This window comes from Aspergillus foveolatus, assembly GCF_047715535.1.
Source record: "Aspergillus foveolatus strain CBS 279.81 unplaced genomic scaffold BDW70scaffold_110, whole genome shotgun sequence".
Classification (NCBI taxonomy): domain Eukaryota; kingdom Fungi; phylum Ascomycota; class Eurotiomycetes; order Eurotiales; family Aspergillaceae; genus Aspergillus; species Aspergillus foveolatus.
The window spans coordinates 38,209-48,974 of NW_027396174.1; the positions used below are offsets into that span (position 1 = coordinate 38,209).

At 50.7% G+C, this 10,766-nt stretch overlaps 5 protein-coding genes across 5 annotated transcripts; 3 read left to right on the plus strand and 2 right to left on the minus strand.

Moving 5' to 3' along the window:
- The first annotated feature begins 675 nt into the window (after positions 1 to 675).
- On the plus strand, positions 676 to 2,037 carry BDW70DRAFT_144854 (uncharacterized protein). Its single transcript, XM_073738326.1, has 2 exons — positions 676 to 712; positions 796 to 2,037. Exon 2 carries the CDS (start codon positions 1,036 to 1,038, stop codon positions 1,834 to 1,836), a length of 801 nt encoding a protein of 266 aa, XP_073591283.1. The 5' UTR covers positions 676 to 712; positions 796 to 1,035; the 3' UTR covers positions 1,837 to 2,037.
- Positions 2,038 to 3,371, minus strand: BDW70DRAFT_144855 (putative endo-1,3(4)-beta-glucanase). The gene has a single exon (XM_073738327.1). The coding sequence runs from the start codon at positions 3,325 to 3,327 to the stop codon at positions 2,104 to 2,106; it is 1,224 nt and encodes a 407-aa protein (XP_073591284.1). The 5' UTR covers positions 3,328 to 3,371; the 3' UTR covers positions 2,038 to 2,103.
- A 366-nt stretch (positions 3,372 to 3,737) lies between these two features.
- Positions 3,738 to 6,026, plus strand: BDW70DRAFT_144857 (GMC family oxidoreductase). The gene is made up of 2 exons (XM_073738328.1): positions 3,738 to 4,095; positions 4,165 to 6,026. Exon 2 carries the CDS (start codon positions 4,171 to 4,173, stop codon positions 5,905 to 5,907), a length of 1,737 nt encoding a protein of 578 aa, XP_073591285.1. The 5' UTR covers positions 3,738 to 4,095; positions 4,165 to 4,170; the 3' UTR covers positions 5,908 to 6,026.
- Positions 6,027 to 6,159: 133 nt separating this feature from the next.
- On the plus strand, positions 6,160 to 7,161 carry BDW70DRAFT_164472 (uncharacterized protein; the record flags this gene model as incomplete). The annotated part of the gene is made up of 1 exon (XM_073741480.1): positions 6,160 to 7,161. One exon carries the CDS (start codon positions 6,160 to 6,162, stop codon positions 7,159 to 7,161), a length of 1,002 nt encoding a protein of 333 aa, XP_073591286.1.
- Positions 7,162 to 7,924: 763 nt separating this feature from the next.
- Positions 7,925 to 9,894, minus strand: BDW70DRAFT_166105 (isocyanide synthase family protein; the record flags this gene model as incomplete). The annotated part of the gene is made up of 4 exons (XM_073741903.1): positions 7,925 to 8,480; positions 8,545 to 8,612; positions 8,672 to 9,102; positions 9,153 to 9,894. The coding sequence occupies 4 exons, from the start codon at positions 9,892 to 9,894 to the stop codon at positions 7,940 to 7,942; spliced, it is 1,782 nt and encodes a 593-aa protein (XP_073591287.1). The 3' UTR covers positions 7,925 to 7,939.
- Between the last annotated feature and the right edge of the window lie 872 nt (positions 9,895 to 10,766).

A 10,766-nucleotide genomic window follows, 5' to 3' on the forward strand; every position in this document is an offset into this window, starting at 1 on the left:
GCAGTGATTATCACAGGCACTGAAGCCTGATAATAACTGCTTAAAAATTGTATTCCAGCGACGTCCAGCTCAGTGGTTCAATTTCTGATATACTCGACGTCCTGCCAATCGGCGGAAAGGCCGACATTCGCGGCAACGCGTCGGTTCGCGATGATATTCACACAACCGACAGGGGGCATGAGGCCTAAATCCAAGTTGTCGATGCTGATAAGGCTTCAATCGTATCTTGTGCATGACGAGCTGGCATACCGTGAGAAGGACCGGCCTGAGCAGCTCAAGATTACGAAGTGTCGTTGTAATGCATCACCAGGCGACAACAACTTGACGGGCATATTCTCGAGGAGCACCGTTTCGATCCGTCTCCGTAAAAATTTGATGATGGTGGTGTGGGACTGCAGGATACCGGGTCTTAATAGTCTGCTATTAATTCTTCTGCAATGTGCGCTTTCTAGCGTTTTCTATTCGTGGACTTGGATTTAGGGTACGTCCGCCAGGAGACGAGAATATGCTTAGTCCTTTAAGCACTACTCCAGAGTAAAGGAAATCAAGATGCCAAGAGCATCATTCCCCGCTTGGACACGGGGAACTGGCCTGGTCGAGGCCATGGTCCCTGGGCCTTAAGTCTTACAGAGTAATAAACGGCCCGCTAAGGATGCGATGGCTGTAACCCTACCTCGTATTCACTGCAGATCCGCGCCCTGCGCCCCGACAAGTCAGTGGCGCATCGAGCACTCATTCAGAGCCTTTCATGACCCTCTTGTGGTACCTAGCCCATTTAACTGACCAGGTTTGTAGTATTCGTCGAATACAACCTCCAAGTCGCGTGCAGGCTGCAGAATTGCGTCTCATGATGTGGACTCCATCCCCAACATCCCGCCGGGCAGCGCATCTCGCTTCTGCACCCTAGCATTATGTCCACTCCAATAGGAGCTCGTTTGTTCTTGAATACTAACCAGCTCTAGCATCGTCCCGTCCGCCAAGGATCGAGCTGAATTTCCAGCCGCGCAAGGAGCAGCCCTTCGTGCCAAGTCGACCATGGGGATTGCATCTAATAAATACAACCTTTTCTCCCTGTCTTGTCCTCCTTTCCCACCCACAAACCTACCCGTCATAATCTCCCGTCATAATTGCACACCGACCAAGATGAAGCCTACATTCGCGCTGCTCTCCCTCTCTGCCCTCCCTTTGTCCACGGCGTGGGAATTCACCTGGCGCGACTCCTCCGGCAAGGCAACCACAGAAGAGGGCACCGGTCCGTCAGAATGCATAGTCATCGATCACGCGAAGGGCCAGCTTTTCGTTATGGATGGCGAGGGCGAAAAGAACATTAACATGCTGCTCTTTAAGAATGATAAGTGTGAGGGTGAGCCGGCGGGAATGGCGACCGAGTCGTTTGCGAAGGAGGCCAGTGTCGATCTTAAAGGATTTCAGGTCGTCGAGTATGGTTCTTCCGAGAGTGGGAGTGGGAATGCGACGACGACGGAGACGACAACCGGTAGTGATGCTGACGGGACTGTGACACTTCCAACTGTTTCTTCAACGAGCACGAGTACGAGCACGGACGATGAAGATGAGGATGGGACGGTCACGCTCCCAACTGTTTCGGCGACAACGACAGCGACAACGACGGATGAGAGTTCTACTGCCGAACCGACTACGACGACCGCGACGGAATCTGGTTCGGATTCCGAGACCTCGTCTACTGAGCCTACATCTACGGAGTCTGCTGGGGCCGAGGAGGAGCCAACTCCTACGGGGGCATCCTCCAGACTGGCTCCAATCTCGCTGGCTGGCCTTGCCGCGGTGATTCTGGGTGCTGTTGCGGGCGGCTTCTAGGGAGACTTATCGTGACGGGTTGCGATGCGGAGGTTATGATGATGTAGTGAAAGAGGTCTTGGGATATTCATGTGATAATATAGCTGCTCCGGATTGGTGAGACAGCGTAGAGTATGGACATGGCTTGGTTTTTTGCCCGCATGTATTGTATAAGATACCAAGACAGATGAATCAAATGAGGTGAGTTGCCGCTATTGTTGTACAGGCTCGCTTTGAAGACACTACAAATAGATGTTACGCCCATGATCATGGATATGGGCTTTGACTCTACTTCCACCATCCACTCGCGCCTCGCGATCCGCCGTCCGAGTCACTGTGTTGGTTTCTTTCTGCTTCAAGCATACGGTCAAACTCGGCTTGGGCGCGCTCTCGCTCTCGATAGCTGTCATTACCCGTGGCCTCTGCAGCGAGCGGTGCTCGTTGGTATTGCGGTTGAGTTACAGACGGATTATAAGACGGATTTTGGTTCTGTTGTCGGATGCGCTCCCAGGCGCTTCCCTGTGGGGCAGTATTTGTATCTCGGTAATCCGGTGCGATTGGGCTGGCGTCGTCGTCAAAGAATGTGCCGTCTTTGCTTTGACCCGATGTCGGTACGCTGGAGCTGTAGGTCTCAGGATGGGGTGTTGGCCAAGCAGGCGTACTTTGGCTCTCGGTGGGAGTGTTTAAAGGGTAAGTCTGAGATTGAATTGTCGGAGAAGCGGACGTATCCGCCGGCTGTGAAGTGGTAGTCGAAGACGACTCCTCGAACCCGCCCTGGTATAGACCCTCCTGGTTGTATAGATCGTCTTCTAACTTGCCCTGGGCCCCTTGAACACGCGCAACCATAGCGGCGCGACGCCTTCTTTCCGCCACCCTTTGATCCACTTTCATGAACTCCTCCCGATGTTGTTTTATCCGCGGATCGGTCGACGCAGCCGCTGCGCTGCGAGACATCGCATAAGCCGATCCAACAAACCACCCACAGAGCCCGCCAATAAAAGTCGTTTTACATAGTGACATTATAGTCCGCTGGAACACAGCCGGGTCCGCCACGCGCATTGCCTTGAGTGTCTCGACATACCGAGTGAAGATGGCTGGTCTATTCGCATCGAGCGGCGGCGCATACTGCTGGAACTCTTTCTTCCTTTGTCCGAGAACCAGGCCTGTTAGCATTCCAAACTCAACGCCAGTAATTAGGCCCCAGCGATTATTGGATGTAGCTTGGCTAATGGTTTCAACGTAGAAGTCCAGCTCGTCCTGCGTCAGAGGGCGGTTCACGATGGCACTGCCGATTTCAAGTTTATGGGCGAGTCTGCGAACGACGGCTCTGTGATAATTTCTCGTGCCGAAGAAGCCGATGTAGAGGGTCTCGAGGCCAGGATGACAGATCGACTTGGGGTCCAGCTTTACGCCGGGCGCCAGAACGGGCGGGAGGCCGAGTGGTCGGGGATTAGAGCCAAGGGCGTCGATTTTCTGTGCTAAAGGGTCATTTTCAAGACCCGTCGATGCCATTGCGGCGGTGGCGGGTAGGGGCTCTGTGGGATGTGGTGGTCAGGCGGAGGGTTTCTTGGAGTTGGAGATTGAAATCGGAGCTAAAAGTTGGAGTCGGAGCCATCGTCATGGTGGAGTCGCCAACGTACAGCACGTGACTGGTAGTGAAATCTGCTTAGTCATTTCTGTTTTCTTCGTCTTCCCCGCCGGCCGGCCGGCGTTTCTCGCCGAGTGGTCAGTTCCCGAACCCACTGACATTAGTCGGAAGGGAGAGGCCGGTCGTGCGCTATTGGGAAAGAATCAGGATAGGCTTCAAAGGTACGACGATTTTTTCGATAGTCATTGTGGTAGATTAGGCAGATTGCGGAATGGAACAGACTTAGGGCTAATCTCGGATGGAGGCAGCTGGTCTAGTCGGTCTCAGTTAACAAGTGGAACCAGGTGTAAGTACGAGAGGGTCATGTGCAACTATAATATATGCAGATGACTGCAACCTGTATCCTTACATTCGTGTCAACTTAGCTTTATCATTCATTGCTGGTGCGCCTCTCTCCAACGCAGTATGCCCTCTGATGGAGGAGAGCCCGGCCTAGAAGAGCCCTAGATCAGGTATTCAGCTGTACATCTGAAGAGCAGAAAGTGGCCTACTGGATGCCTTGTTGTCACATGGTGACGGACAACAGAGCTGCGATAAATTCGTGAACTAGTTACACAACAGCAGCTGTGGGATGCACCTTCCAGATCAACTGCAAAGCCGCCATCAGCAGGCTACTCTTTAATCCCGTATAAGTACCTATTCCCCAAGTCTTTACTCACTGTCCTTATTGTATTTCTACTCACCATCTCTTTTTCTGCCAGATCATCATGCGATTGTCTCACATACTCGTCACTACTGGCGTTTCTGCCTCTCTTACTTGCGCGGCGAATTCTAAGTCCTCTTGGAGTGACTATGTTATTATCGGCGCAGGACCAGCTGGGTACGTTCTTGCGGCCCGTCTATCCGAAGATCCAAGAGCCACGGTGACCCTGCTGGAGGCTGGACCTGACGGCGGTAATGACCCGAACATCTACACCCCTGGGTTTGCTGGTAGACTTCAAAACACCCAATACTCGTGGAACTACACCTCCCAACCAGACCCAAGACGTGGTAATATTCCCGTGCGCTTCCCGCAGGGCCATGCTCTCGGTGGCGGCACGTCCATCAACTTCATGTCTTACTCCCGTGGCGCTGCCAGCGTCTACGACCAATGGGCGGAAGAGTCAGGAATCGACGAGTTGAGATTTGACAAGATCATTCAGCAGTTCAGGCTCTCTAGTGATCTGACCATCCCATCCGATATTGAGTACGAAATAGCCGCCAACACTACGGTTTACGAAAATGGTCCTCTCAAGGTGAGTTACGAGCGAAGGAACACTGGCACCGAGCCGTTTTGGGCAGATGCTATGGCCGCCACTGTCTCTTCCGCAGTACCACTCATTGACCCGACAGATGGACGTTCCATCGGCAAGACAGTAGGCGGACCGCATACTATCAATATCCGTACAGGTCGACGGTCCTCTGCGCAAGAAGCTTACGGACCAATACTCGCGACTCGATCCAACGTGAAGATACTGACGGGCTCAGAGGTGACCAAAATCTGCATTCAGAACAGGCGAGCGGTGGCAGTAAACTACGTCTCGAGCGAAAATAGGTCAAACCATACTATTTGGGCCCAGCGGGAGATTATCGTCAGCGCTGGAGCCATTGGGTCGCCCAAGTTGCTGATGCTCTCTGGCCTCGGCCCCAGAGAGCATCTTGAGCAGCTCGGCATTGCTGTCGTCAAGGACATACCAGAAGTCGGCAACAACCTGCATGATCATCACAACGCAGTGGTCATGGTACAGATTCCTGAAAACATCACCACCTCATTTACACTTCGGGCAAACTCCACTCTGCTCGCAGAGGCTGAGGCTGAATACAATGCCAACGGCACGGGCTACCTCTCGCAGACACAAACCTCGAGCTGGGTGACCGAGCGGCCGTCTGATACTTTTCTTGACAGTATCAACGCCACCTTCCACAAGAAGCTTCCAAAGGATCGCCCTATCCTATTCTACCAATATACGACATCGGCCATGGCTCCTAATCCGCAGAATAAGAATGTTATATCCGGTTACGTTAGTCTCATCCAGCCTGAGGGTCACGGGTACATTCGACTAGCGAGCGCCGATTATCGTGATGCTCCGCTCATCTTTGCGAATTACTGGAATACCGACGCTGATCTGGCCTTGGAGTTGTATGGATACAAGCAGCTCCGCCGCGCAATGGCCTCAGACATCCTCTCACCAATCGTGCAGGGCGAGCTGTTCCCAGGCCCAGAGGTTCAGACTGATGAGGATCTGACTCAAGCAATGTTCGCCAGTGCATGGCCATTCCACCACCCCAGCGGAACGTGCTCTTTGGGTAAAGTCATTGACTCCCATTTCCAGATTCCCGGTCTTATCGGCTTGCGCGTGGTTGATTCGAGTATTTTGCCCTCTCAACCGACCTCTCATATGTCAGGACCGGTCTATGCGATTGCTGAGCTGGCGTCTCAAATCATTCGGGCGGACTGGCATTGATCTATTTCCACGGCGCTCTTCTCCGTTATCACTTGAAGCTGGATATTGGGTCCGGGTTGAACTTCCGATAGCTATGTATTGTTAGTTTAGGCAGTATCAGAATGTATTGTGTCTGCCATGTAAAAGTGTATTCCATGCAGATGACTCTTAACCGGAATTATGGTCCGCAGGGTCCGATTCAAGAGGCATTGCTCCTTCGAATCCACCTCTCAAATTTCACTTGACACTAGTTACAATCACTAGCTTGTCAATATGGCTCTCTCACCTCCGCTCAAACAAGAACCCCTCTCTTTGAAGGCAAGACGCCTCAGCAAAAAATCTGATTATGTCAAAGGCGTGATGGCAATTGAAGAATACCTTGACCGGGTAGACCCATACTCCTCTTCAACACTCAAATGGCCCCTCCCCTTTGACACAAAACCAGCCTCGTCGGAGGCCACCCAGAAACTCGAACTACAACGCGAAGAGATCCTCAATATCCTTGACGCCCACAACTTTCCCCCTCGGGCCTACTTCCGCCTTGTTGTCCAAACGGTCACGAAAAGCGGTTATGCCTCGTCGAAACCAGAAACACTCCTCTCCCTAACTTATATAACTGATCCGTATTCTGCACGCGCACCGCTACCACCACCAAAATCTACCATGGATGCAGCTCGCGACGAAGTCGCATCTTTCTTGATGGAAAAGGGTATAAACGGCATTTTCACCAAAATCACCTTCACAAATCAGGCATGGAACCCGATACTCTTTGACCTCCCTGAATCAAACCCTCTCTTCCTGACTTTCAAATACTCCATTGAACCAAGAGTTACAAACCGCATTCTCTCGAGGAATAAATTCGTCTGGCAGAAAATATCACTATTTAATATTGGATTGACGGTCGAAGAGAATTATCCTACACTTGTTATCACTGTATCTCCCCGGGTAAAGGGTGATTGGGCAGCACTGCACGAACAGATTAAGGAATTTCTGGTGAAGAAGGACAAGGAAGACCTTGACATTGAGTTCTGGCCTGGCCCGTTAAAGGAAATCTGGAATCCGAATAGTGAAGTCGTTGATGAGGATGATGTTGACTATCAGAAGACGAAGATGGATGAGGCACAGAACTGGAATGCACGGTGGAAGCCGCCGCTAGATATAATTGACCAGGAGGCACAAGATCAAATAAAGGACAATAATGAGGAAAAATGGGACAAATATTATGGCGATAGAATGGAGAATGGGCTCGAAGGGTTCTTTCATCTCGTGGCCTGAGAGACCTGAGCATGAGCGTTGTCCGGCGCCAAAGTCTGTGCTTGAGGAGGTTTTGATGAAATGTGAAGATAGAATCCCGTATTACCAATGGAGAATAGGGTCTATCACTTTTATTGTTCCAAATTCAAACCTATTCTCCACGTTGGGGTTGGAGTTTATTTGGCTTCGAGTTGCCATCTGTATCTGATTTACCGTGCCACTTACTGCAATAACATACTCCTTCCCTTTATTCTATTCTATTTGGATTTGAATTTGACATAGATATTCAGGTAGAAAGAGAGCCGTTTTTGTGCTTTTATAAAATCTTGGTTATTACCTACCTGTCCCGAGCAGGCAAGCTTTAAGTAGGCCGAGGTGTTCGATATATTCTCCTTCATTTAACTTATCCCGATATATCATTCTTCTCACAATTATCCGACGGAGTATGCATGTTTTACAGGTTATTAAGCCTATTCTAGAATGGCTTTTATTCGGCCCCTTATAGCCCTACGGCTAACCGGGCTGTCATCTTCAAACTTAGGAATGCATTTTATGGAGTCCCCAGACTTGGTAGAATGTACCCCCCACTTCTCTCTATCTCTTTTTGAAACGCATAAAAACAGGTCATAGACAGAAAAGAAATTGTATGGTAACATGCAATGGTGGTCTCTGTACGACGACAGCATCTATATATATAACAATGCAACACAGGCGCTAAATGAAACACAAGAATACTCCCAAGCTATACCGCAAACCACATAAGAGATGAATGAATGGCAAAGGTGGGCACACTACCACACTACCTGCTCGCCCCAACAACTGATCGAATCGTAGCCCAGAAGCCTATGAGTTGTTCCCAGACGAAGACGCCGAAGATCCTGAGCGGGCTCTTCTTGTCTGCCAACAGATACATGGGTTCCATGTTTGTCGGCTCGATCTTCGTCTCCGTCTGGGTCCTCATATCAGCCTGCATTGTGCTGAGGTTGACTTCCTCCATTGCAGTCGCAGGCGCGACCTCCTGCTTCACCCGGCAAATAGCAAAGTATCCGCCCGGACCTCCCTCGCGCTGACACCAGCTGCCCTCAAACAAGCCCTTGCTGATCGCATCGCCAATGATTCCTGATCTTGCAAGAAGCATACCCTCCAGCCCTTCTACTCGAACAAGACAGTTATGCCAGGGCGTAGGGATCTGGAACTCGTAGAACGGGTTGGTAATTGCCCCAGACTGGGACTCGGACTTGGACTGAGAAATAGAGAGAAGAGACTGTGCGGTTGGAGCCGCGCGCACAGCTCTGCGGGGGAAGAGGCGGATGCCAAATTTGGGGCCGGCATTTGTGTGTCTAGATAAGGTCCCGGTTAGTTTCGCTCTAGTGTAATAACTGGGGTTGGATTGGTGAGGCATACGCATGAATACTAAGACGGACATGATGAGGGAAGAGGAGCTCGACGAGGTTTGAGTATGCATGATTTCGCTATTATCATTATTAGCACTACTCGTCGGACTGTTTGCTCAGGGGTTGTCTGTACATACCGCAATCATCTCCTCCGCAACCTTAGACGCGATCCTCTTCCTGGCCTTGGTGCCAATATTGCGCTCAGATAGATACGCGCCTAGATCCTCCAGCATGAACCGGGACTGACTCTGATACAGCGCCAGAGTCTCAGAGTGTTTGCGGTCAATGAGGCCTCTCAGATGCCTGCGGTCAATACCGCCGACTGTGTCGAGAAGGAGCCTGCATTTCTGGGCGCTTTCAGTGAGGATTGTTTCAATTGGCTGGGGAATGCTTATGCTGTCGAGCATGTCTGTTGAGAAGGACGATGTTGACTCTAAAGATGAGAAGAAAAGGTCTTCGAGGCCGGTGAATTGGATGTTAGAGCTGGATGGTTGGTTCTTTGTGGTTGCCTTGTACTGGGAGGCAAGGATGGCTCCGTATGAGTCAACAAGGGCGTCGTCCACACCAACTGAAATGAATGTTAGCACGAGTTATTGAGGAGAGAAATGAGGGACATACTGCAGTCAGAGAAAACATGTCCATCACTAATAACCCACAGGGTCGCACCAGGCTCGTAAATCGCACCAACCCTCTGCACGAAATTATTCAAGTGTTCCAATGCAAGGTACTCTGCTGCATCAGGTACAACCCCTGCTACCTTATCCGGGTTTGATGATTTGCAGGGGAAGGCAGGGAGACAGAACTCGATCTTTTTGTTGTCTTTGATGAACAAGTAGACTCGGTCAATGAAGTACTCTCGGCCAGTGAGGTGCCAGTGGTCGTCCTGGCTCGTATTCCTGAGAGTTGTTTCAAAGAGCGTCGTGATCTCCTCGGCTAACCTCAGGGGTGCTGGATTCTTCGGCCCGGCGTTTGATGGTGATGTGGTAAGAAGACGTGAGTTGAGGAGGAGATATGTTCGTGCCCAGGCAAAGAAGTTGGATAATAGGGAGGATGAAGGTGTGAAGGTCAGGAGGCCACGGATGGTAGAGCTGTTGATTTCTTGGAGCTCATGGATTAGGACAGTCTGCCCTTCTGAAGAAGCCAAAGGGAGTGTGATCTGGGTGGTTCTGATGGATCTTCCAGATCGGAGCTCAGACACCTCGCATGGGTCTTGTTCCAAGATGGTTTGGTAAATCTCGCCCCAAAGGGACCTGATCTGAATGGCATATCGGCCATCAGCGCCGAGGAGTTTGCCGGTGCTGTCTCTCTGGTAAATGGCAGCGACGTGATGGTAAACAGAGGTTCCAACGTTGATAGACATGGTGAATGTATGCGGAAATGCTGGGAATGCCAGAAATGCCAGAAATGCCAGAAATGCTAGAAATGCTAGAGATGCTAGAGGTGCTAGAGATGCTAGAGATGTTAGAGATGCTAGAATGCTAGAATGCTGGAATACTGGAATGCTGGAATACTGGAATGCTGGAATTGCTAAGAATGCTTGAAAAGAGATAAAAGGATTGACACAATGTGTATAATGCAGAAGATAAGATGGCTGCTGTTGTTTGTTTGATGCTGTTGAGAATGAGTTACCTTGATCGCGATCCCAATTGCGTCTTAATATATCCATGTCAGCATCTAGACCCTGTGATACCAGACGTTGTCATTAGGGCTGAACAAATGCATAGGATTCACACTGCCTGCTTGCTCCATTGCTAAGCCCAGCACGAAGACTCCACGGAGCTGAAAGCGACCCCGTTTCACACTATTTAGTTTGTACAACCCGAGCCCAATAGAGCCGCAACATGCCCGTTTGCCATATGTGCCGAAAATAGCACTCCATTGGCTCGGTGGTTATTTTGGTGTGCCGACACTGCGAAGCCACGCGAGATGCCTATCGCCTCAAGGATCTAGCGTGGATTGGGTAGCTTACATAGCATTTAAGACTTGGCAGACCGCCTGACCGTCTGTTCAGGGGCACGTCGCATATGGATGCGGCATTGGGAGGAAGGGCCGCTATCCAGGGCCACATATCGGTGGGGCGGAGACCTGACTATCGTGTAGCCCTAGCGGAGGGAGTCCGCCGCCAATACCCGCAGCCCTACGGCAGACTGTTGGGAGAAAACCGAAAGAACTGAAATGTCATGTATGTAACTTATATTCTGCCGGCAGATATAGTTGATTACGTACATAGGA